This window comes from Peromyscus eremicus, chromosome 19 (assembly GCF_949786415.1).
Source record: "Peromyscus eremicus chromosome 19, PerEre_H2_v1, whole genome shotgun sequence".
NCBI lineage: Eukaryota > Metazoa > Chordata > Mammalia > Rodentia > Cricetidae > Peromyscus > Peromyscus eremicus.
This window is the reverse complement of record NC_081435.1, coordinates 33,509,322-33,536,867: the sequence shown is the minus strand read 5'-3', so window position 1 is coordinate 33,536,867 and position 27,546 is coordinate 33,509,322. Positions and strand designations below refer to the sequence as shown.

Sequence of the window (27,546 nt, the reverse complement as noted above, 5' to 3'; positions counted from 1 at the left end):
CTATCTTTTAGGAATAAAGGATAATAGCTTTTTTTTTTTTTTTGCTATAAAGCTGGAATCAGAATCTCTTTTTTTAAAATTTCTATTTACATATTTTCCTCCCTGAAGTTCCCATTAGGATTAGGCTGAGTTTCAGCCAAGAAGTAGGGCAGGTCCTCTGGGCGTGCCAGCCAGTGCTTGTGTGGCGTGTTTAACTTCACAGCAGGCAAGCCTGGGTGAGCGAAGTCCCTACTTATACCCTCCCGCCAACGGTAGTTAAAAGCAACGACACCAAGGCTTAGCTAGTACTTAGGCCATCCATATTCCTTGTAAGAGAAAGAGAAATGGATCTAATATATGCGCAATTTAGGAAAAAGACAAACTTTTCAAAATAAATGAGAACTCTTAAAGTCTGGTGTATGGTGTACATAATCTCCCGAGCCAGTTCAGGAGACCAAGGGACTGAGCCTTCTGTCCTGTTCAAGCAAAACTCAATTAACACCTCTTTGTGCTTAAGGCTCTTCATTATAATGCTCTTTCCCTAAAGTTTCCTCTGAATTCTTTAGCCCTGAGTCAACCCTCTTGTTTATTTCCTTCATCTAGTTTAGACAAGCCAAGAAAATGAGCTGCCAAGTATTATCTTAATTGTTTTGCAGAAGGTTAAAGATGCTAGCCTCAGCTGTGCTTTCATAACTAAATTATTAACTGCCCAGGGGCACACGCTTTGCCTTTTATATTAAATTCGGTACAGAAGAGAAGAATAGACGCTGTAGCTGGAGGAGAATTATAAAGCGTTTATTCCAGCTGCCCCTTGAGTTGTCTCTGAAATCCCTCCCATTAGCATCCCCCAGCCTGTGGAGAAGCACATCAAGGATTGTTGAACTTGCTTATGCACAGCAGGGCATTTAAAAATATCCACTAATGGTGATAGTGCAATAAGCACACTTCAGGAAGAAAAATGCACTTCCTGGCTTCCCTATCTCGTCACCCATTAGCAGTATGAGGGAGATGGAGGGGGAGAGAGTTGTGGCTCCTAATGACACGTCTCCCACTCTATTTCCACTCTTACGTTGGCACCCAGGACATTGCCCCTGGCAAGAATGCATGAGACACACACATGGTCAGAACAGGGCACCAACAAGTGACTGTTCAACGCTAGCCCAGGGCAAACAAGACTAACTTATTGCCGAGAAATAAAACTGTTAATGGCCCCTTAGCAAAGCCAGTGTTTGAATTGGTTTTGCTTTGTCTTTGTTTTTTTGTTCTTTGAAAAGAATAAATAAGCAATATTTAGCTATCCCCTCACCCAGGCACAGATGTTCAAACAATTGGCCTGCATTTGCAATCTAATCTGAGGCCAGGAAGGCCTGTGTCTTTTGTGGGAATCTGGATCCTGAATGCTTACTACTAAGCATTGATGGATATTAATACATGATCTGCGTTTGTGTTGATCCTGTAGTGGATTGAGCACCTTTCTGCTGTTTCTGTTGACCATGGAACTCTCTAGACACAGTGAGTGTGCTGTGGCAGGGAAGCCTGATACCCGAAAGCCAATTTGTTCATGTTCTCCTGTAATTCTTCCTTTTGTGCTAGCTCTGGATTGGAAGGGGTATCTGCTTCTTAGAACTTTGGAAAGAGGATTTCCTTTCTTGCTACTGAAGGTAATGAAGTAATATTCCTTGCACCATCCACATCATTGAAAAGATGAATGACCTCTACCATAGTCAGGTACTGTTAATGGAGGCATCAGATCCCTCAGACACTGTCTTCTTTCTGTGTGGGGACAAGAGGAGCCAGCCTTCACATGAAGGATAAACAGGAAGGAATGGGAAGTGGAAATCAGAGGGGTCTCGGCCACGGCACAGGTCCAATATGTCTCTTGTATCTACCTTGCTTCTAAACTGCCACCACCATGGGGCTGAGCTAGCTTCCGGTCCAGGAAAGGTGAGCTTCCTCTCCAGTAAGAATTACCCAGGTGAAATATGGAGACAAAGTCTATTCAACCCAGTACCAAAGACTGATTCTTATTTACGTTTGTTTATTTTGTGGATGAGTGTGTGGGGAAGTGTATGGATGTGTATGAGTCAGAGGACAACACACAGGAGTTAGTTCTTTCTTTCCACCCTTTGGGACCCAGGACTGGACTCATGTCATCAGGCTAGGTGGCAGGTGCCCTTCCCTGCTGAGCCATCTCGCCAGCATAAAGCTGATATATTAATGGAATAGTCCATAATCAGAGTAAATTAACATTTGGTACTGACATAATGGGTTATTTTACCTTTCTTTATGTTACTCTTTACCATTGTTTGAGATTTCAAGCATTAGTTAGGTACCAAAAGTGTTGTTTACTAAGAATTAGTAATTCTAACCCCTACCTTGTAGGAGCTGAGCATGGACGTCTCCCATGTCTCTGCTCACTGTTGTTTAAAATGGATTGAAATAAATGTGACCACATAGCTGCTAACATTTTTGGATACTGTCTTAAGTTTTCCACATTTTAATTTTATTTCTGGCAACCTTCATTTTAAAGACAAGGAGACCGACATGAAGGTTGAATAACTTGATTAAGGTCTCATTTGACTTTAAGCTGTGTAACTAGAAAACCCTAATTCTATCCTTTTCTCCTTCCTTCCTTCTTTAGTTTTTCTTTCTTTCCTTCTCTCCTTCTTTCTTTCCTCCCCCTCCCTTCTTCCTCCCTCCCTCCCTTCCTTCCTTCTCTTTTTTTCAGACAGGCTACCTCTACATGGCCCTGGCTGTCCTGGAACTCAGTATGTAGACCAGACTGGTCTTGAACTCACAGGGATCCACCTGCCTCTGACTCCCAAGAGCTGAGATTAAAGGCGTGCGCCATCATACCTGGCAAAACCCCAATTCTTTAATCAGGATTCTAAGCCTCCCAAAAAAGAGGAGAAGGAAAAAAAGGAATGTCCATAAACTTAAGGTTAAAGAAAAATGTCTTCTAAAAATGGAAAAAAATAATTGCTCTTCATAGACTATAGGCCAGAAAAAGATGATATATGTAAGATGTTTAAATAGCGTGAGGTTCTTTGTGCGGTGGGCTTTGCGTGTAATCAGGATTGCTGTTACTGTCTTTAAGGTGGATTTTAGGTCCTTCCGAGCCTTTGTTCTCAAGGAGGTGTGCTCGAAGGTGGCAGAATGCCTTTGGTGAGTAAGCACAGTAATTGCAGGCCTTGGAGCTCACCTTGGGTGGCATTTTGAAGATGAGATTAAAGTACTCGCCTGTAGCTGCCAAGCACCCACAGTGCAAGGGTCTCAGCACTTGGCATTCTTTCTCTCCCAGCCTTCTTGGAGAGCAGGGCTTTCCCAGAGATGCACTCTATAAACAAGTCCAACTGACACTTGCTGTCTTCGCTTTTCTTTTCCTTTTGGAGGGAATGGGGGCTCTGGAGATTGAACCCCGGGTTCAATTGGTAAGCTCACACTCTTACCACTGAGCTACATTTCCATCCCTGTGCTTTTCTGATTAACAAACTGTTTACATTTTCAATTAGCATTAACACTAAATACTCAGTTTTACTGTTGTAAAGAATACACATAGCTCTAACACCAGAGAGATCCATGGAGTTACAGTTAAGATGGCGTCTTTTGGTTTGCATACACAGACCTCACCACAATGCGATACAGCTAAGAAGGACCCTCACCAGAGCTGAGCTGATGTAGGTACCATTCCCTTAAACCTCTAAAACTAAGTTCATCAGTTAGCCACCACACATACTTGGTTATAATAATGCAAAGATCACTAATATGTGTATTATTTATTTCTTTAGCCAAGAATGTAAAAACTGAGTATATATGTAGATATATTCACACACACACATATATTTCTCAATAAAATATTGTATCTGGAGAAAATATATACTGTTTTTTTTTCTAAATATTTTTCTACAAATGAACAAAAGATTGTTGCCCCATTTCTGTTTTAACAAACCAAGTATAAAGTCTATCAACTAATTGTGGATGTTGACTAGTAATAGTATAAGATTTATCATTAGTCTTGGTGTAATAAAATGTTATTAAGGAAAAGAAACAGAAGGGGGACTTGGTGTCTAGTTCAGTGAGAGAGCACTTGTTTAGCAAGTGCAAGGCCCGGGATTTGATCCCAACACACAAAAGAAGAAAAAAGAAAAGAAGAATCAGAATCTTAAGGTGCTATCGCACTTGAGAAAATACAAAAAAAACTCTAGCCAATATTAAATGTTGACACTTCATACTTATATTCACTAAATATTCTTGGTTCTTGCCTTCTGGGTATGTAGTAAGGCAGAATGACATGGATCTCATCAGGGTGAGTGAGTCCATTTAACTACATCTGGCTGATGGGTTGTGAGTCATTTTATGCAAGAATGTTTGTCCACGTATCATTTCTTCCTGAGTAAGATTGTTGACCTGACGTACAAATGTTAAACACAATCCGCATTGCATTAAATAACACTCTCCCCCCCTTTCATTGCAAATAGAATCTTTTCTCATACAATATATTTTGGTTACAGTTTCCCCTCTCTCTACTTCTTCCAGTTCCTCTCTACCTCCCTTTCCATCCAGATCCATTCCCTTTGTCTCTCATTAGAAAAGAAAAAGGCTTCTTAGAGATAACAATAAAACATAACAAAATAAAATATAAAAAGATAAAACAAAACTATCACATCAAATTTGGGCAAGGCAAACCAGCAGGAGGAATGGATTCCAAGAAAAAGCACAAGAATCAGAAACCCATTCGTTCTTCCATAAAAATACTATAGTACATATGCAGAGGACCTGGTGCTGACCTGTGCAGGACCTGGACTTGTTTCAGTCTCTGCAAGTTCACATGAGCTTTGCTTAGTTGATTTAGGGGGCCTGTTTCCTGGTGTCCTCCATCCCTCTGGCTCTTACTCTTTCTGCCTCCCCTTCCTTGAAGTTCCAAGGGTAGAGATTTGATGGAGACATCTCATTTAGAGCTATGTGTTCCAAGATGTCTTCCGTGTGTGTGTGTGTGTGTGTGTGTGTGTGTGTGTGTGTGTGTGAAAGAGAGAGAGAGAGAGAGAGAGAGAGAGAGAGAGAGAGAGAGAGAGAGGGAATGTCTGGCCGTGGGTCTTTGTATTTGTTCCCATCTACTGCTGGAGGAAGTTTCTTTGATGATGACTGATCTATGAGTATAGCAGAATATCATTAGGAGTCATTTTATCACTACTTTTTTTGGGGGGGATGGCGGGGTGGGGGGGAACCAATATTGTTTGGTTTTCCCTGGGCTATCTAGTCTCTGGTTCCTGGTCACCCAAGTAGTGTCAAGTATAGGTTCCATCTTGTAGATTGGGCCTTCAATCAAATCAGACATTTGTGGTGACTTCCACAAGCTTTGTGCCACCATTGCCCTAGCATATTTTGCAGGCAGACAGCATTGTAGATCAGAAAGTTTGTAGCTGGGTTGGTGTTTACAATTCTCTTGTGGTAGTCTGCAGAGTACCTTCCTGTGCCAAAGACACTAGAGCATAGGAATGAAGGTTCTATATAGTCACCAGCTTGACCTCTCCATGTTCAATGAGTTCTGTGGGTGTTGCCTGTAGAAATGGGGCCTTACTGTCAATTTGGAGAGAACAGCATATTGTCTTGGCAACAGCCTGATTTGTTTGGATATTTCCATAGGACTGCTTAGGCCACCAACTCAATTGGATGTAACCCAGTCTAAAATCACACTTAATATTTCTTTAACTTACAGTTCTGGTAAATATTAAGAACTTGGAGAATTGTAACCTAATGGTACATTTACCAAATTTCTTCTCATGAGGGGCAATGTGACTGCTGTGGGGAAAGAACATTTTGTGTCAATACACAAATACAAATTCTAGAGAGGATAAATGATTCTGTCTTCACTTGGCACCATAGGATGAATGACAACGAGATGGGAAAGGGTGAACTAATAAACCTCCTTCCTTAATGCTGCTGTGCAGGAAGAAGGGAGTCCTCCCAATGCCCCAGACATGCCTTAAAACCCATTCCAGCCTCTCACCAGAAGTCAAGCTCTTTAAAATGAAGACTTTTGTTTTGAGTTGAATTAGTGTTTTAGCATTTCTTATATCTGTTAGAGTCAGGCAAGCAGAAAGGATGGGAGGAAGGGAGAAAGACCATAAGGAGATGGGAAGAGTGTCTTCAGTCTTTTCTTTCTTGATGCACACTGTCTTAGTTAGGGTTTCAGTTGCTGGGCAGAGACACCATGACCACGGCAACTCTTATAAAGGAAAACATTTAATTGGACTCACTTACAATTCAGAGGTTTAGTCCATTGTAGTCACGGTGGGAAGCAAGGCAGCATGCAGGCAGACATGGTACTGGAGAAGGAGCTGAGAGTTCTTACATCTTGACTCACAGGCAACAGGAAGTGGTCTGTCTCCCTGAGATCATATATGAGATCTCAAAGCCTGCCTTCACAGTGACACACTTACTCCAACAAAGCCTCACCTCCTAATAGTGACACTCTCTTTGGGAGCCATTTTCTTTCTAACCACCACACACACAGGAACCAGCAGAAGTTAGAAAGGAGCTGAATGGAGACTGGCAAGAGTCTCAAATCATCAGGAACCACCATGCATGCAAAGGCCTGAGGGGTGGTTACCACACCTATTCTTTCGAAGTTTTTCAGTGGAATCATCCCAACTCTGTGACTAGGTTTTGTTTTGAAAATGGTGGTTCCTCTCCAAGAAAGTCTAATGTGAAGACAGATGAAAAGAACATAATGAGAGTGGTCTACTATATTTTAAGTGAACTTTCTTTTTTTGTGTTGTATGGATGCATTATGACTGACTTGCTCCTTAGCAGGAGTCTGAGTTATTCAACATCACTTCAGCAGAAGGGATTATGGAACAATGATTAAGGCCTTTTGATCTGGTGATGAATATGAAGCATGGCTAAGCAGTTAGACAGACCTGCTAACAACTTGGCTAGGACCTGTCAGCATGAAATAACTAATGTTTCCTGGCCTGACTGTGGTCACACAAGCCTTTAATCTCAGCACTCAGGAGGCAGAGGCAGGTAGATCTCTGAGTTCAAGGCCAGCATGGTCTACAGAGTGATTTCAGGACAGCCAGGGCTACACAGAGAAACCCTGTCTCAAAAAAAATGAAGACAAAAAATAGTTAATGCTTCCTTTGACCAGCTCATTCTAGTACTATTATATTTTATTTTAAAGTGAGTCTCTCACAGATGTCATAAAGAAAAAAGAATGTGTGTATAATTTATTTTAATATTTTTAAGTAATACATATTTGCTTTTCCTTATTAAAGAATGAAACCCTGGGGCACTACAACCGTGCACAATTCAGCAATCTGTTCATTGAATGTTTATAAAAGGTCTGATATATCACAGGCTTGTGTGCAGTGCTGGGGATAATGTGGATGTAAGAGGAAAGCCCAGCTCTATGTATATCTTTGCATGTGTGAAGGCCTCCTGAGATTCAGTCCCGATGAAAAGATCCACTTTTCACCTTTGATCTCACTCAGTCTTGTTCAATCTTCCTGCTACATAATGCTGGGGCAAAAACCTTGAGGTAATCAGGAAACTAACAAACCACTGAGAGGAACAGGAAAGGACAGAAGGACAGACACTTGGAAGTCTGTACTGAAGCAAAGCAAGCTCAGTGGTTAAGACCATTTGTTACTCTTGCAGAGAACTGGAATTTGGTTCCCAGCACTCCTATCCCAGGGCTCACAACTGCCAGTAATTCCAGCCCCAGGGGATCTGCTGCTTCTCCTGGCCTCTGCCAGTACCTGCAGGCATGTAAACATGCAAACACACACACACATAAATAACAAAATAAAATCTTTAAAAAATAATAAATGATAGGCTGCGTATTAAAATAGACATTGAGGGCTGGAGATGTTGCTCGGTGCTGGATTGCTTGCCAAGTACTTGTGAGGCTCTAGGTTTAATCCCAGGACCACCATCACCTAAATGAAAGGCAAGTTTGCTCACGCTCTGAACCAACACAGTGACAGTATTGTGTGCTTTGATTCAGAGTGGCCGGTGTATCTAGTCTCACAGTAAGTACTGCATGAAACTTTTGGGTCAAGCTGACTTAAGATAAGCAGAGCATAATAGTGGTAAATCATACGAAGATAGTTTTCAAAATCACGTTGATTAACTTCACCAATAATCCACAAAGGGAAGAGTGTCTATTCACGTCAGAGCCCCCTGTACACAAATTTGTAGTTTGCTACACATTATTATATTCAAATTTCAGAACAGTCTGTTTATATTCTCATTTCACAATACAAGCTTATCAACCTGAATCCTTTTTTTGTATTATGGTTGAAAGTCATACATTAAAGATTGCAATACTCCACAGTCAGGAGCTACACTCTGTCATGCTTCCTACTGAATCCCCAGTACCTAGTGCTGTGCCTGTGCCAACTTCTTGTGGGTCCTCTGACCCCAAATGGCCTTGCACACTGGCAGTCCCAGGATGGGGAGAGGAGCTGGGGAACAGGGTCTTGTGAATACTGCAGGCATGAATGACCCGGAAGACTGTTTCAGAGGACAGCTCGTTTATTGAAATGGTGGGGGGAGCTTATGTAGCTCAAGTCGGGGGTGGGGGGGTGGGGGGGAAGAGGTCAAGGGAGGAAGTACTGCAGTGGGGTGGGGGTGGGGGGTTCCAAGCATATCAGTCAGATTAGCAGACTTCCAGTCACATGATTCTGAGAAGCCAGTTGTGTGGGGGGGGGGGGGGGGGAGCAGGGGAGACAGAAGCTTAACTGACTTGATCATGACATGGCCTTTGTCGCTATGGAGTTGAGTAGACCCAAGCCTGACTTGGGTAGATAGCGGCCCCACTCCTGCTGTACTCTCTGAGAGATGTCCGGGGTATGGGCAACAACACTCTACTGTCCTTCATCTGGCTTGGGAAGCCACAACCTCTGTCACATGTCTGCCATTCAACCTTTTAAACACTCCTCCTCCTCTGTTTAAAAATGTCTCGCCTAACAAAGTCCCACCTCCCTATAAATTTCCCAAGCCTTCTTTCCAGCTAAGATAGAAGCACGTGACTCAGGTTCTACTTACCACATGTACCAAAAAAAAAAAAACTTCTGTTCTGAAGTGAACAGTACAAAGAAGCAGGTTTTTCTCCAAGTCGAATTTTCCTAGCAACAGCAACAATGGAAGCCTTGAGCTTTAGCTCCTCCTCTAGGTCAACGTTTTGTTACACTTTTTCACTAGTATTACAATCATTAGTACTAATAGATTTTCTGCCCCCCCCCCCATAATAAGTTTCTCCACTGACTCAGTAAGTCAGATCAAGCCAAAATGAAAAAGTATAGCAACAGGTATGTTTACCAAAGCAACTCCTGGGTGGGTTCTCTGGTTCCAGAGATCGAGGCCAGAGAAGTCACACACCCAGGCTAGAGCAGGAAAGTTTTATAGAGTGTAGGCAAGGGGTGATGACATATCCACCACGAGCTGGGTTTGTGCCCAAGCATGGTCAAAAGCTGAGTGCTTAGGCAGGGACTTGGGCAGCTGGTGGCATTAGTGGAGGAAGTTGCAATAGTCACCAAGAATGCAGAACTGAGCTTTTTGGTACCTTTCCTTTCTTTGGAGACTCTTTGAGTGGGCAGGGTTTGAAGAGAGAGAGAGAGAGAGAGAGAGAGAGAGAGAGAGAGAGAGAGAGGAATAGGGCTTTCCGGACTGTGCAGGGGTAAGCTGGAGGCTTCAACTGAACAAGTACCATTATATTCTAATCTGTTGTAATGGGGTAATACTAACATGCTCTAACCAATCCACCAAAGGATAAGGTAAACCAAACACAATAGAACAGCAGTTTTTAACCTGTGGGTCACAACCCCTTTGGAGTCAAATGACCTTTTCATAGGGGTCACCTAAGACCATCAGAAAACACAGATATTTACATTACAACTCATAACAGTAGCAAAATTACTATTATGAAGTAGCAATGAAAATAATTTTATGGTTAGGGGTCCCCTCACATGAGGAACTGCATTAGAGGGTCACAGCATTAGGAAGGTTGAGAACCACTGCAATAGGAGCTACATTCTTATTTATATAAAGTAAAAACACAGGGCATTTAGGGTGAGCAGACCATTCCCCATAAGAGATGAATCAGGGATCTAGGTATCTTTCATCTTATGGCTCTACCATCTGAACTACGTGGCTTCCCAAGTGCTGATCCCACCTGAACCCTACCAGAAGGCAAAGGGCATGGGGAATCACACACCGAGGGGCTTAGGAGAAGACCGGGAAGTGAGGCTTGTCAGTTTGTTCACAGTCTATTGCCCTGAACTCAGCTGCGTGGCTGTATCTCACATGAACACAGCCCAGCTCCCTTCAGGTGAGATGATGGGAGCATGAGGACGTCATGGTTAAGTCTAGACCTCCTATCTTCTCTCTGGCTTCCTTCTTCCTCGGGATCACCAGCCAGCACTAAGGTCAACATAATAACCAAGTGCAAATCACCAACAGATGTGGCTTCGATCTGGATTTCTTTTTGTACTTGGCTCTCCTCTCTCTCTCTCTCTCTCTCTCTCTCTCTCTCTCTCTCTCTCTCTCTCCCTCTCCCCCTAAGCTTTCCTGTCAGGGAGGGTGTGCATATTCATTAGACAGTTATTTCCAAATTCTTTACTTGAAATTGCTTTTATCTTCAGACTTCCTGCATGTCAGTTTGAAAGGAGAAGTGCTTAGCAGGCAGCCTGGGAGCCTCATGTGTTTTGAGACCCTGGCACTAGGAAGACTCAGAGGTTTCCAACCGTTGCTTACTGACCACCCACAGGCTAATGAAAGAAATGTCTTTTTATTTTCCCTGCATCTCTCGGACTAGGTGCTTTGTCAGCAGCCAGGGAGAGCTGGGAGTATGATTCCGGTGCCAGGGACCTCCAGAGCCCCGACTTGCAGAGCCAGCTGCCCTTCCAGAAGCTACTGGAGTGTGGCGGAAGCTCTTTGCCTCAGCAGGCTGTCCGCCACAAGCTTCTCACACAGTCCCTGCATTTTGGCACCTCCACAGGCGGAAGCTATCTGGAGCTGGCCAGCACCGTGAGTACCTCTCTTGTTCACAGAACACATCTTCTGGCCTGTCTGTATTCCAATACCAATATTTTAATTTTGAGCTCCAAGGGGGAATATTGAGTATTGCCTTTTCTTGTTGCACTAAATGTTTTACCATTTCCTTTCTGCTAGTACTGTTGAGCACTCCAAAGTCTCTAGCAGTTAAGGGCTTAGGAACTTCATTCTCACTGCTAACAGTAGAGCAGGATTCTAAGAGGTGTTTTGATTAACTCTATAACCTGTACAGTCTGATTTGCTAAAGTCCATGATAGCTCTTCTATAACAAGAGCGCTCCTGTGGTACCAGACATTGCAAAGCAATAGAATACACTTCCTTCTGTTCCTAGATTTGAACTTCACTCCTTTGAAAAGCAAAGAGAAAAAGGTTTCATTGAAAGTATGATTATTGTTCTGGTTTATAATTTTAAGATTATTTCCAAGCTGGGCGGTGGTGGCGCACGCCTTTAATCCCAGCACTCGGGAGGCAGAGCCAGGCGGATCTCTGTGAGTTCGAGGCCAGCCTGGGCTACCAAGTGAGTTCCAGGAAAGGCGCAAAGCTACACAGAGGAAACCCTGTCTTGAAAACCAAAAAAAAAAAAAAAAAAAAAAAAAGATTATTTCCATTGGAAACCATGGAAAAACTTAGCGTTAATTTATGCTATGTTTAGTTTAACTTAATTTTTTTGTTATTTCGTGCCCAGGATTGAATCACAGCCTCACACAAGGGCAAGTGCTACCCCTGGCCTACATTCCCAGTCCCTTAAGCTCTCCCTTTCTGTTCACATGAACCATGATAGTGACTGTCTGGGGTAAAGAACTGTTGGCTTCCTTTAGTCAGAGTTGGGGCATGAGGGTGTGTGGCTGATGGCTGGCTCATTTTCAGTGACTTGCAGTTTTCAAACTGAGATTGTTATCTGAGCTCTGTGGGAGTTCCTCCCTCCCTCCCTCCCTTCCACCTTCCCTTCCCCTCCTTTTTCACTCCCCCTACCTGGATTCTGGAAATTCAAGTCTGAGTGGGAGAATGGCATGTCTACAACCATGACGTATGATTCACAGTTTGATCGATAAAGACTACAGGTTTATAAACACATGTTATGACATATTTTCTATTCATATGTTTTGGAGGGAGATGTTTGAAAAATCTAACAATCATAAATCTCTAGCAATAATTAAAACGCTTAAAAAAACACACAAATCCCAATGACATTCTATAAAATTCCTGACCAGTAGTTATCAAAATTGCTAAGGTTATTAAAACCAAGGAAAGTCTGGGAAGAGACATCGTCTGCCTACAACCATCCTAAAAAGGTAAAACCTAAATGTAGCACCATTCCTTTGGTGGGATGCTGGGTAAGAAAAAATCTAAGGAGATCTGGGGAAATATGGGCTGTAGTTGATAAACACTGTTGCTTTATGAACTGTGATGAGGATCATATTACAACATGTTAATAAATGAGAGAAATTGGTCATAGAATTCTCTCTATCCCATCTTTGTAACTTTTCCGTAAGTCTAAAACTGTTATATAATTTTAAATGTTTTTAAATTGTAAAATATTAAGAGCACCTATACATGCAATCCCTTCCTGGGTATGATTACATCTCCTAAGGCCTATCACATCATCTGTGGTTATTATACTATTCCTTGCTTGACTGCCCTTCAAGGACAACCTTGTACAGTTTGAGTAGAGCCATAACTATTGTACCTGCTTCCTATGTGTTCAGTAGACCAGGAAACTACCAGTAAATATGTCTGGCATGGTCTGGATTTAGCCATGCCTGTTACAAACCCTCTCCAGCAGACCAGGCCTTCCCTACTACAATTGCTACATCAACTGAGGTTTGCAGCTCACCAATGATCTTTGTAGCTCAAGGATTACCCTGTACTTTGATCACCCTGCCTCCACCACCTGAATTCTAAGATTGTTGGCATGTACCACCATGCCTGGTTTATGCCTTACTCAAAACTGAATCCAGCACCCCATGCAGGTTAAGCAAGCACTCTGGTGGTTGAACTATGATCACCAGCTTATGATGCTGTTTTTAAGATAGTCAATGCCGTAGCGATATAGATGAGAGTAAAAATCAGCATTACGTATTGATCAATATTTGGTGGCATCCACTCTGGAGAGGTCAAGGTTCACGGCTCCCAGATATTCCCAGATACTGGTGAAATTATTAAGGCCACTCCATGTAGTTAAAAGGGAGGTTTATTTTGTGGGGTAACTTACAAGTGAAGGGAGAGGTTGCAGGGTCTGGGAAAGATGTAGTGTAGTCTGGCGGTGTTCTCTGGAGAACTCTGCTCGATCTACCTTCAGCGTCCTGGGTCCAAAAACCAAGAAAGCCAGCCCATCTGGATCTCAGGTCTTCAAGGTCCTTTCTCTTGGCCCCCCCTTGTAGGCATGACAGTTACTGAAGCCTCAGTGGGGGTTGGAACTTCCAAATCAAAGCTGGAATGGCTACCCACTACACCCAGATGTGGAAAGGTCCTGACAGGTTCCTACCTCTAAGTGAATCTGTGGTCCTTGCTTTCCAGGAACCTTCTGAGTGGAGTCCTGTTGTTCTATCTCTTTGGCAGAAGCAAGTGCAATCCTCAGGTTTCATCTGGCTGGATCCTCTGAGTTGAGTGATCAAAGGAATCAAGGCATAGAGTTCTCATATGTCCCCATACATATTCCCTTCCTGTTGGTTGTCCCAGCACTGGGTGGATGATGCTTGAGATGGCCTCAGCAGATTCTGGCTTGATTTAAAACAAAACAAAACAAGGTTCATGTGATGCCATTCTTACATTCCTAGAGACACGTGAACCAATAGTTCATGTTGACAACAGATCGAAGATTGGATACCACCAAAGGCCAACCATTGGGTTTAATTTGGGTTACTTACAAGAATATAAGTGAATAGTTACTCATAAGAGCATAAGTGATTCAAAGACAGTTGCATCACCAAGATCCCACCCCAGTGTGGGGTGGCAGCTCACAAAAGCTGGAAACCTAGAGAACATTGTCCAGCCTAAATACAATTCACAGATTGGAGACTGTCTCTTTCAGGCAGCCCAGGTGGCCTGAGTCTCTTCTGGGTCACTCTGATGATTTCTGCATCCCCCAGGCAGCTCTGAGAGTATCTTTCAGCAGTCCTTACAGCTTATACATGCTTGGGGAGAGAGGAGCCTAGAGAATCTGGTCAGTTTCAGGGACTTCCTGAAGCTTTTGCATTGCTTATTTCCTGAAATGAACCAGCTGCCCGGATGGATAGAATCTTTCATCTCCTTTAGAAAATTTTGTTTTGATGAGCTTCCCTTCAAGGTGGATGGTTTTGTCTCAGGAAATTGTTACACAACACCAGGCACCCAGCTCAGATAGCAGTAGTTAGTGCACTTCAGCTTGGAGACTTTTCTGTGTGCCTATGGCTCTGAAAGCCTTTGAAAAGGAGCAGTGATAAGTGATGGCATCTAGTCACTGGAATGCGATGAATAAGCTAAAAAGGATTCGACTCCACAAATGATTAGCAACTACACATGTGACCAAATAAATAAATAAATAAAACTGAACATGCTCACTTAAGGCCATCCTTTGTGACAACATGACTGACCATAAATATAAATACAGGCACTGACATCTTATGATGTCCATATTGTCTTACAGTATGGAAAACAGAAATTTTCAACTATGGCTTGAACTTAATTATGTGCTTAAGCCCTGGGTTAGGGGTTGGGGCTCCTGATTCTCCACCCCTTCCTATGTCCACACCATTTCTGATGTACCTTTGGAGTCTTCTTGTCCCATGAGACAGAGCAGTCATTGTGCCAACCACTGTGTTTAGGATGGCTCGTTACACAGCCACCATTGCTTCTGAATCTGCTCGCAGGGATCCATGATCCCAGCTTGAGAAACAGACCTCATGTATGGCCAAAGAAAGCAAATAGCCTCTTGAAATGCCACACTCAGGCAACCCCTTTGTTTATAAAATCATAATAAAAGTAATTTATGTTGCTTCTGAAACAAAATCCTGAGCTAATAAAATTAGGTTCTGTTTAAAAACAAAACAGCTAGAAGCAAAAGACAGTGGTCAGTATCCAGCTAGGAGATGGGAAGCACACAGCAATTCACACAGGGGAAAGTTAATAGAAGCAATATTAGTGAGTAGCACGGCATTGCCACTAAAGGGTAAAGAAAACTATAGTAAGTTCACAAATAACACAGGAAAGAGCAGCCCCACATCTCAGACAGAGACAGAGTGCCCAGCCAAGAAACACATTTGGAAGAAGACTTTAGCATTGCCCAGGGCTGATTCTACCTCTGAAGGGGTGATGGTACCCTGTGGGCAATAGAGAAGTTCGTGGTGGTTCTTCATGCCAGGGATGACAAATAGACACCAGCCCTATAGAGTGCTGGTCCAACTGGCTGGATACCATCCGCAGGAGCATCTGCAAGACTTGCTGAACGTCAATAAGAAGGTGACTCCAGAATGCTAGTGGCATTCTCTAGCCTTCTGAAATGGCAAAACACTAAATCTTCCCAAGAGTGAGCAAGCTGGATGTCCTGCACTGTTTGTCTCTGCAGGTGAGAGCAAAGCCATATTGGAGATTTCTGCCTTCCTTCAAGCGTTGTCTATTGATAGAAGCAGTGCTTACAGAGTCCCTCCATACAATACAGGAGAAAGAAGAGAAGATTGGAAGCAAGAGAAAGAAACCCATAACTGACATAGGTCTCCCCTGCAACTCATTGGGAAGCTTCTGGAAGCTTCCTACACAAGTATTTTACTTTCTAAGCCCCTGCCACCCCCATCACCACCAACCTCTCAATATTGTTGCAATGGCAATTAAGTTTCAGCATGAATTTTAAAGGAGATATTCAAACCAAAGCAGGGGCCAAGTACAGAACGACAAGATGATGCTGTAAACAGACACTTGTATGAAGAGACAGGATGGCACATGTGGTTTAGGGCACAAGCGATTAGTCATAAGGGATATACTTCTTCACACAAATGTCAGAGCTGGTGGTGCAGTCTATTGACTCTGCAACATAGTGTTCAGCTTTAAGCTATTCTGGGTCTTTCAGATCAGCACAGGAGGGCAAGGCCAGTCTGCAACCTCCTTCACTCTCTTGCTACGACCAACCTGGGTGCTGTTGGTGACCTGCAGGAGAAGCTGGAAATCTTTATCCAGGAGCTCATGAAGCTGGCCAAGGACCCAGAGAAGCTAAAGGAGGAAATCTGGTAGCTCTGTAGTGTAAGCCTGATACACCAGATTGTTAAGTGGCAGACTAGCAACAGTCCATATAAATTGCCACTGTGCTTGGCACCTGCTTTAGTGTGAATGTTTTCTCCAAAACTCATGCTGAATTTAATCACCATGATAACTGTATTAAGAGTGAGGAGCTTTAAGAGGTTAACTAGGCTCCATTGGGAGTAGAGTTGATGCCATTATAAAGAAAAGGAAAGAATGTCAAGCATGGAGGTATACACCTTTAATCTCAGCACGCAGGAAGCAGGGGCAGGTGGATCTCTATGATTTCCAGGCCAGCCAGGTCTATATAGCAAGCTCCAGACCAGCCTAGGCTACACAGTGAGAGCCTGTTTCAACAAGAGCAAAAAAGGCAAAATAATAGTGGTGATGGTGACGATGATGATGGTGGTGGTGGTGGTGGTGATGGTGATGGTGATGGTGGTGATGATGATGATGATGATGATGATGGTGATGATGATGATAAAACAAGAGTATGCCCACCCCTTGCAAACAAAACATCCATTGTCAAATGCTGGCACTTTGGTTTTGGATTTCCCAGCCTTGAAAGCTGTGAGTTCTCAAGTGTCTGTTCATTATAAGTTACCAAGCCTTGGATATTCTGTGGTAACAGTACAAAACAGACTAAGACAGTGTCCCACACCAGCTTTCAGAAGGTTTCAAGGATGACTTCTTCACACCTAACTTGCAGATTTCACATATGATATCCCTCATGTCTGATCTTGCAGAACCATACAGGAAAGAAAGCTCCAGGAAGCTTGTTTCAGCTTAGTTGAACTGACTTGGTTCCGAGTCACCATGAACAATGATGAAACTGTCAGCAAAACCCAAGCTCTCTTTGTAAAGCAAAGCCACATGAAACAGCGAGAGTTTGGTAAAGAGAGAATGGAAGAAGAAAAATGCCTGTTCTCTGAAAAATTTCTCCAAAGATCTGTATTACTAGTGCAGAGAGTAATGTTAGAGCTTCTAAATAATGGCATGCTTGATCACTTTGATGCATAAAATATAGATACTTTTATTTATAGATACACCACTGATAAATTCTTGAACAAATATAAATTCTAGGTACATTCTTTCAGCCATAAAATCATTTGAAATGGCCTTAGCTTTGGCATTTTCATTAATAAAACAACTAATTGATGTGAGCTAAAATTGCACTTTAAAAGAAACCATGCACACTGTATAAAGTATTTAAATGAAACAATTTGATGGGAAGAAACAGCCATGATTTTTTTCTCCTTGTCTTTCCTCACTTAAATGGTCTTCACAAATTTTTTTATGTCCTTGAATTGTTTTTAACACAGGGGAATTTTCACTTCTCCTTCTGTTATTTTAAGATGGTCTGGTCACTAAGGAGTTGCCAAATTTAGGTTTAACATCTAGAAACTTTTGCTCTAGAGATATATCCCAGCATTGTGGCCACAGCACCCTCTTCTGGACACTGTTCAGCAGCAAACAAGAAATTCTTCAGCACAGCTTGCAACCAACCCTTCAGATTTTTAGGGAGTTGGGCAATACAAAATGAAATAAAGAATAAAAAAATAGAGATTTGTTTTATTCTGAGAAAATGACCAAGGAACAACCTAGAAATTTCAAAGACTTTCTTCTGTCTAGGTGATTGAGATGGATTTTTCTTTTTGTAGGTTTTGCTTCCATAATGACAAAGACATTTGGCTTTGAGCTGTCATTTATCTGACACAGCAGCTATCTATGAAGAAGTCTAACACTTTGTGTTTCCCACCATTTCAAATGACGGCTCACAGCTCAGGAAAGCACAGCTGGCCTCTTTTCTTCGCAGATTAAGAAAGCTAAGTCTTACTGGGCTGTTCAAGCCTGTATCCTCTGCCTTGCACAATGAGGCTTCAGTTTTGTCTACTTCCTTTTAACGTTTTCTGATATTTGTTTATTTTGTAGCTTGGTATGCATGCATGTGTGAACACGCACATGCCAAGGCACACATAGCCTTGGATAACTTTTGAGTTAATTCTCTCCTTCCACCATGTGAGTCCCAGGGATTGAACCTTGGTCCTCAGGCTTGCCAGAAAGCACTTTTACAGACATCTCATCAACACAAGTTTCCTATTTTAACACTTAATTTTGTACTTTTTTTTTTAACCAAAAGGCATTTACATGTTTTTAAAGAAGAAAGCAAGGTATTCATGAGTTGTGCAAGTGAAATTATATAAATTTAAAAGCCAACAGTGGCTGAAGAGAGAGCTCAGCTGTTAAGAGAGCATACTGCATTTGCAGAGGACCCAAGTTCAGTTGCCAACACTATTATTGAACAGCTCACATTTGCCTATAATTCTAGCTCAAGGGGATCTCAAAGTCTTTTCCTGCTTCAGAGGACACACACACACACACACACACACACACACACACACACACACACACTTAAAAATAAAATAAATAGGGTCTGGAGAGATGGCTCAGCAGTTAAGAGCACTGACTGGCTCATCCAGAGGACCTAGGTTCAATTCCCAGTACCTATAGGGTGGCTCAAAACTGTCTTTAACTCCAGTTCCAGGGGACCTGACACCTTCACACAAACATACATGCAGGCAAAACATCCATTCACACAAAATAAAAATACATTAATTATTAAAAAATAAAATAAATAAAGGAAAGTTAACAAAGCACTTTCATAGCATACATAAGGCCCTGAGTTGGGGCTCTAGCACTGTATTAAACAGACAAGAGATTTGGTGAGTTTTGTTGTTCTATGATTCCAACAGTCAGAAACTCTATGGAGCCTTCTCTTTTACACTGATAATATACCTGGTAATGGGACATTGAATTAGAACTGTGTCTATGTCAGTTTTCTTTAGAGCTATGGTTCCTGGTAGATCAACCATGCTCTAGTGGATGGCCCAAGGTCTAGGAGCATATGGGCAAAACAAATTGGATTTGGAGGGTTATTAAAAAATAAAGAGGATGCAAAGTTGAGAGGGAGTAGGAACGTGGGGAGTAGATCAGGGTGGGGGTATGGTCAAAATGCATTGTAGGCACATATTAAAATCTCAAGTAGTAAAAATCTTATATTTAAAAATAAACAAATGAGACCTGTGCTGTAATAATCTGTCACATGTTCCTAGGTATTGATAAGTTGATTGTTAGCTGAGCTTCTCTTAGTATGCCATTCAGACTTCTGTCACTTTGGAGAACACTTCCAATCTGCATATGTAAGCATGAGAGATACCATTCCTGCTCTTGAGATGAGGCTCTTAGTTTTGCTTCAACCATTTGATGAACTCTGTGTGCTTTCTGATTTGTTTTCCCTTTTCTCCACTTCAGTTGTGAGATACTGAGGGGTGTGTGTGTGTCTGTGTGTCTGTGTGTCTGTGTGTACCATTATCTTTACTATTTTATCTTTTATTTGAACCTGCATCTAGATGTTTTAAAATCAAGAGCTAAAAAATATATGAAATAAAATAAAAATAACGGTGAGCAGTGGGTGCCCTTCCTAAGTCACATTAGAGCTCTGAAGAGTCATCTCATGATAGCTTGGTTGGCTTAGCGTTCACTGTTTACGAGGATACAGACTGTGAGTTTGCATGTTTATTTGTATTATTTTGATACAATATTAATGACTTGGATTTGATCGAGATGTCCAAGAGTTTGGCCTGCAGGAATTTTAAGGCCTAATAATCTAGTAACCATTTTGTAACCAACTCTGCAATCTATCATTTTTAACTTTTTTATTAAGTTCAAGTATAATAGCCATTGCCACCTTTCAAAAGAACCCGCATGAGAAATGAAAGGTTATTTATTTGGATTCTTATATGACCATTTGAGAATGTACAGAGGTGATTTACTATGGTACATTCAATTCTTTATACTGATTGAGTTAGTAAAACCTTCACGAGTACACTTAATCTCTAAAATGCTCTGTGTATCCCCTCTTAACATCTCGATCTTTTCATACACTGGCAAAAACTCCCCACTCAAATTCTTACTCTCTTACCCTCCCCAGCCCGAGACCTCCAGTGCTGACCCTGGCCTGGTCCTTCGTGTCTCGTTCAAAGAGACAGGCTTTCTCTCTTCCTCTTACCCAGCTCCCTCTTCCTGGCAGTGCCTTCGATTTATTTACAGCTTCCTGTCCTGTTGTTTTTCTCCCAAACGCCAGTAAAACTGCTCTTAGGTTTAAAAAAAAAATTACGTTGCAAGCATAAATTTGACATTTTATGCTCTAACATCCTGTGGACATTGTAATACTTTAGGGAAAGAACATCAAATTTCGTAAAAAGCTTTCTTTTTCCCTTTTTACTTTTTTTGTTGTTGTTTCTTTTTCCGAGGGGATTTACAAAGGCCTTTTCGGGTGCATTTATGAACATGAAGATATTCTTGAAGGATTGCTGTTGTGTTATTTGCAGAAATCTACAGTCCAGGCCCCAGTGGCTGCGGTGACTGGTTTTCCTGGACAGGTTCTCTGCTCCTGGTTAGCCAATTGGACTTGCTTTGGCCTTATCCCCTTTGCCATGACTCAACTTGTTTCTTCTTCATGACAAATGAAGGAGTGAGTAGGTGACCGGGCGGCAGGGAAACCCCCTTCTTTCTTTCTGGTCCCTGAGTCAGGCTGTAAAGAGAACATGGCTGTCCTTGACTGGCAACAAATGCCTAAAGGGTAGCCACCCCACTCTCATAGCACCCACCGGTGTGGCCATTTCCTGCTTCTGGGGAGCATCGGCTCTTAGATATCTTGGGAGTTTGCTGTGGGATGGTCTGTATGTCAAGTGTGTTGCTGATTGGTCAATAAATAAATCACTGATTGCCCAGTGGCCAGGCAGGAAGTATAGGCGGGACTAACAGAGAGGAGAATTGAGAGAACAGGAAGCTGGAGAGGGAGACACTGCCAGCCGCCACCATGACAAGCCGCATGCGAAGATGCCGGTAAGCCACGAGCCATGTGGCAAGGTATAGATTAATAGAAATGGATTAATTTAAGCTGTAAGAACAGTTAGCAAGAAGCCTGCCACGGCCATACAGTTTGTAACCAATATAAGTCTCTGTGTTTACTTGGTTGGGTCTGAATGGCTGTGGGACTGGCGGGTGTCAGAGATTTGTCCTGACTGTGGGCCAGGCAGGAAAACTCAAGCAACAGGAGTTGGTTATCTCCTTTTACCATGTGGGCTCAGGGATCAAACTCAGACTGTTAGGCTTGGTAAGAGCCTGAGCTTTCTTACCAGCCTTCAAATGTATTCTGTTCTCAGTCCACATTTAATCTCATAAAATATGATCTTGTAGGCCAGTGACATTGTCTTAGTTAGGGTTTCTATTGCTGTGAGGAGACACCATGACTACGGCATCTCTTATAAAGAAAAACATTTAACTGGGACTGGCTTTGAGTTCAGAGTCCATTATCGTCATGGCAGGAAGCAAGGCAGCATGCAGGCAGACATGATGCTAGAGGAGGAGCTGAGAGTTCTCACGTCTTGACTCACAGGCAACAGGAAATCATCTGTCTCACCAGGTGTGACTTGAGCATATATGAGATCTCAAAGCCCACCTCCACAGTGACACGCTCCTCCAACAAGGCCACACCTACTCTAACAAGGCCACACTTCCTAATAGTGCCACTCCCTTTGCGGGCCATTTCAAACCACCACAGACATTTCAAAAGACTGAAACTTGCCAGCTCTCTCTGTGGCCACAACTCAAAGGCCAATCTCCAAACTTCCCCAACATCAGCATCATTTCATCAAGGGAAGGTACTTGTTAGCATCACAGGTAGGTAGTGTTTACTATTAACCTTTTATCTATATAAGTAAAGGAATGAAAAACTAAATTTAATTTCATGGAAATCTCAACTATTTTTGCTTTTCACATTTCCTCATTAATTGAAAAAGTTCTGCCATGAGTCACCAGGATGTGAGCGTCTCTGACACACATTTACACTTGTAGCAGACTGTGGAAAATGAATTTCACTTCTTTTGGAAGAAACCCGTGTTCCGATAATGTAAGAGTGATAATATTTTCTCTAATCATGACAAGCATTAAACTGAACAATGCACAGAAAGTGCTTAATTTAATTCTTTGTGAAAGAAAGTGTGCAATAAACAATTATGGCTGCTCTTGCTGTTTTCCTATCTTATTAGAAAAAAAATCTTGAAAAATCTTTGAGTGGATAAAGATGGAGCAGCATTTGAAGACAGAAATCAGAAAGTTACTGAAGTAAGCTGTAAGGTTTTCATAATGCCTAGCAGTCAACTTTTTTTATGGGCTAGGGGTTGCCATTAAAAACTACACTCAATCGTTTTACACGTATAATTCATTTAGAAATACCAGTCATGAAAGAAGACAATAATCGTAGCTAATAGATGAGAGAATCTGCAATGTACATTTTATTGGAAAATTGGTGCGTGTAGTTTGCTCTCACTTAGAAGAAACAGGCTCTGACCTGCCTCTCTCCTGACCTCAGACCCAAGCATATTTGTCTCAAAGTGTCCTCTGAGGCCCCTTGTCTGGGGACAGGCTGCACCCTCTGACCCTATGACAGGGAGGGAAGAAAATATCCAAACAGCCCAAGAGTAAAGCATTGTGTCCTTGATGATGGCTAGAAAGTAAGCCATTTCCCACAGAGGTCACTGCTACTTTTTCATGATACATGTCTGCGGGGGAAAGAGAAGCTGAAGACCAGCCATGGGAAGCTCAGCTGTGGAGAGAAAGCTCAATGAGACACTCCAGCTGACTGCCTCAGCTTCTCCAGTTGGCTTCTGCTGGATGTTGTGAGCGCCTGATTTGATGATGTCATCTCTCTCTCTCTCTCTCTCTCTCTCTCTCTCTCTCTCTCTCTCTCTCTCTCTGTTGCCATTTGTTCTCTTACTTGGATGCTTCACCCAAGGGGACCTTGCCCAAGACTCTCTCTATCAAGCTCTTCAGTTGACTGCCTCAGTGGGACGTCCCTAGTTGATTTCTGCTGGGGATTTTGAGCACCCAATGTGCCCAAGCACTCTGCTGCTTCTAACTGCCACTTGTTATTTATGCTTTGACTTTGACCTGCCATGTAGTCAATAAACCCACTCATTCAGAACTGACAGTACGACTACCACAGATCATTGTCCACCTGGTTCAGAATGGGGACATGGGGGAGGGGAGGACTCTATCTAAGCCTGCCATTTCAGTAGCAAAACTATGGGGGCTTAGATCTAAACCTTCACTGAAGTTTGCTCAGACAGTAAGATAACCTAGACTAGGGCAGATTTTGTGACAGCCGTTATCCTGGCACACATGAGTTATGACATACAGTATTCTTTCCCTTTTGCAAATTAGTTAGTGTGTGGGGAAAAAAAGGAGAAGCTCAGAGAGTAAGGGTGCTTGCCACCAAGCCCGACCACCTGAGTTTGATCTCTGAACCCATACGGTTGGAGAGAACCAACTCCCACAAGTTGTCCTCCCCACACACACCATGGAGCAAGCACTGACAATAAATAAATAAATAAATAAATAAATAAATAAATAAATAAATAAATAAATAAGTGTTGAGGTTTTTTAAAGTCCATTTTGAAGACCTTACAAGAGTATTAGCACCAACAGCTAGTGAGGTGTTGGACAGTCACTAGTTGTCCTTCTAGTGATGTTCACATTAGCTTTTAAGTCATTCTGCTGGGCAGGTCAACAGAGCATCATTTTTCCTGTCTTTGGAATTACCATCTCTGACAAAAGGATACTCAGTGTTTTGAGTACATACTAGAGGGCAGTGGTCCTATGTCTAGACACCTCATAGTTCCCTGATCTCTTGGCATTTCTCTGTCACTCATTTGGTGTAGGTCAGAGGAAAAGGACTTTCCTACACATTTAAAAAAATGACACTTGCATCTCGACTCCAGCTTGGCAGCATGCTGTCTGTCCTTGCTGTGGTGGTATCTTCTCCATCTTCCTTTCAATAACTTATCTCAGTGGGTCTTCAATCATGGGAATAGTATTAGCTTGCTCGCTCTTCCTTCCTTCCTTTCTTTCTTTCTTCCTTTCTTTCTTTCTTTCTTTCTTTCTTTCTTTCTTTCTTTCTTTCTTTCTTTCTTTCTTTCTTTCTTTCTTTCTTTCTTTCTTTATTTCCTTTCTTTTTTTTTAAGCTCGGGTCTCACTGTGTAATCCTAGCTAGCCTGGAACTTGATATAGAGACCAGGCCGGGCTTCCAGCTCACAGAGTTGTACCCACCTTTGCCTCCAGAGTGCTGCAATTAAAGTCATGTATCAACATACTGGCCATTATTAACTCTTAATGACATATTTTTCTTTAAAAAAAATATAGAGGCGAAACCAGCACTTGAGAGGCAGAAGCAGGTGAGTCTCCGTGGAGTTCAAGGCTAGCCTGGTCTATAAAGTGAGTTCAGGACAGCCAGGACTGTTACACAGAGAAACCCTGTCTAAAAAAAATTATATATATGGAGAGAGAGAGAGAGAGAGAGAGAGAGAGAGAGAGAGAGAGAGAGAGAGAGAGAGAAGGCGGCGGCTGTGGCGGGGGTGGGGGGGAGGGGATGCATGCATTCTTAACATAGGATAGTAATGTTTGTTAGCTTTGCATCTTTGTATTTGAGAATATATTTTTGGATTAAGAATGGGGGAAAGAATGCAAAGTCTTCTAGTGTTTGTGTGAACTGCCAAGAGTCTGCAGAACTGTGTCTTCTCCACGATCACACAGGAGAATCACAATTCTGCTCACTATTTCACCACTCGTGTCCTGTGGTAAGTCAGCCGGGAGCCCAGCTTACTGGGGCAAAGGTAAGCTGATCTACCCTAAAGGAAAGGACACAGAGGGAAGGTGTGGCTAGGGACAGTTAACCCCCAGCCCACATGTTTGCAGAGAGAGAGAGAAGTCCCGGGACAAAGGAGCAGACTAAGAGGTTTCAAGAGGAAAGCGGGGAATGGTGAGGACAGCAGCGGATGATCCGTGAGTCAGCCTGTGCTGGACACAGGGACCTAAACAAGGACTCTTTTGTTTTTTCTTACGTTTTATCGTTGAACTGTTTCTTTGAAAGGACTAGCCCTCTGAACCTTGATTGTGTGGGCTCCTGGGTTTGTGAAAGTTATACACAGAATGAACTTAAAGGAATTTGATTTTTAAATATACAGATTTTTAAATATTCGTGTGTGTGTGTGTGTGTGTGTGTGTGTGTGTGTGTGTGTGTATGAGAATGGGTTTGTTTACTGTATTTTTATATGTAGTAATAGCTAGGAGGGAAACTCTTCTTTGGCCTCATCTAACCAGAGCCTGGAGGGAGGATGAACACCTGGACCCTTGTAGCAGCCTGTGTTCTGTGATACAGGGATGGGTATGCCTTCTGCATTTCTTACCATGTTGTTAATAGCTCTTGGGCATTTGTTCTATATTACATAATGTGCAAGATATTCTGAGAGCAATACAAACTATCTCACTCAATTCTCACAACCTTAGGCCATGACTATATATATATATATATATGACTATATATATTGTCATATATATATATACATATATATGACTCATGTATAGATGAGGAACTTGAGGGTTAGAGAGATTACATGGGATGTGATCAACAAAGATGTGAATCCAACTTCATTAGACCCCGTGGCTTGATCTTGTAGCCATTCATTTATATCACAGAGGATGCTCCAGCATTACTATGGAAGAAATAACCCCTTCTCCTGACCCACTCTCCACGACCAGTGCTGTGTCTCACATACACTGTATATTCTTTTATAGGAACACAAATTATGTCCCAGCTTTTCTAAGGATAGCCTAGGTTCACTGCTCACATACATACATATAGACATGCACACACACACACACACACACACACACACACACACACCACCACCACTAACAATTTTTTTCATTTTTTCTGATTTTATATAAGACATTATTACTGCAGCATAATTGAATCCCTTGTTATCTTTATGCTGGGGCCTCCTGGTAAAGATGTGTAATTATTTATCCATAGATGATAGGAAGGCTTAGCATTAAATGCTGAAAGAAATGTACCTGCAACTTCAATGCACTTAGAGACATCTATCAAAGATGTATTTGGAACCCAGAGACCTCAGTCTAATTGCCAGCAATGTTAGAGGCTCTTTTAAGTAGCTTTAAAAACAGAGAGAAAAGGGCTCTCTGATGGGAAAGGTTGGCCTCACCTTACCTTCTCAATAGATCTTTTTTTTAGGGACAGAGAAGTAAAGACCTAACTCCAGCTTTATCCCCTTATCTTTTAGGTATAGTTTTGTGCTATGGAAAAAAAAAAGTATTTCTAAGAAACAGATTCAGACAGAAAAACATGTGTCTCTATTATAATCTGGTGAATAACTGGTCACATTTGTCATGTGTTCAGTACATGTAGGATATTGAATCATTTCATTTAATTAATGCATGACTAGCCCCTCTTCAGACCCGTCTCTTTCTGGCTCTCTGCTAGATGTCATTTACTGTGTCATTTGCTCTTCCTGTGGGAGAGAAAAGGTACTACTCACTCACAAGAGTTTGCAGAAAGCCTCTCGATAGACTAACTCAGGGGGGGTACAGAATATCTGAAGTTGAAGACAGTAGAGGAATTGAAACATGCCAATGAGGACAGAAGTAAATTAGTAGGAAGTCTGAGCTGTGTTTCAAGACGTTCGTGAGACAAAATGTAAAGGCCAAACCTAAGAATCCTGGGTCTAGTGGAGATAAAGAAAAACCCCATTCTAAAGGCATGGCAAACTAGACTGAAGATGTGCCCCATGCACACTGGAGGCCTGACTGAAGCACCAGATGCATTCTGTGCTCACCAGGTAGCCAGGGCTGAACAGGTATTTTGTTATAGTGGCCTAAATTGAAAAAGTATCCAAAAAATAACACACTTATAGTACAAAGTCATTTTTATGGCCTATTTTAACTTTTCTTGTACTCCATTACCAGAAATAACCTTTAACTGTATTATCCTGGTTCTTTCTGGGGTTTTCTATGTGTACCATATTTCTCTGCCTTGATTCATGGTGTTAGATGTGATAAATTCAACTATATCACATTCATTTACATGTTTTCATACTTATGGCATCAATCTCGATAAAGCAAATAATGTATAACCAAAAGTGTAAATGAAAGTTTCCTGTATTTGCTTTTGCCTCTTCACACCACTTCCCAGCCCGTGGGCATTTCAGGTTACTTTTGTTTTTGTTTGTTTTGTTTTTGAGAAGGGATCTCACTCTGCAGCCCTGACTGACCTGGAACTCAGTATGTAAGCCTGACAGGCCTCCAAGTGATCTGCCTGCCTCTGCCTCCTAGGTGCTGGAATTAAAAGGTGTAGGCCACTATGCCCAGCTCAAGTTACCTTTT

General features: G+C 42.2%; 1 protein-coding gene across 2 annotated transcripts in view; it reads left to right on the top strand.

Moving 5' to 3' along the window:
* Mcc (MCC regulator of WNT signaling pathway) overlaps positions 1 to 27,546 on the top strand; it is a 366,985-nt gene that overhangs the window by 71,108 nt on the left and 268,331 nt on the right. For both annotated transcript variants that reach the window (XM_059246236.1, XM_059246233.1), the window contains one exon: positions 10,799 to 11,010. In XM_059246236.1, coding sequence (XP_059102219.1) covers positions 10,799 to 11,010 — 212 coding nt within the window. The remainder of the gene's footprint in view (positions 1 to 10,798; positions 11,011 to 27,546) is intronic.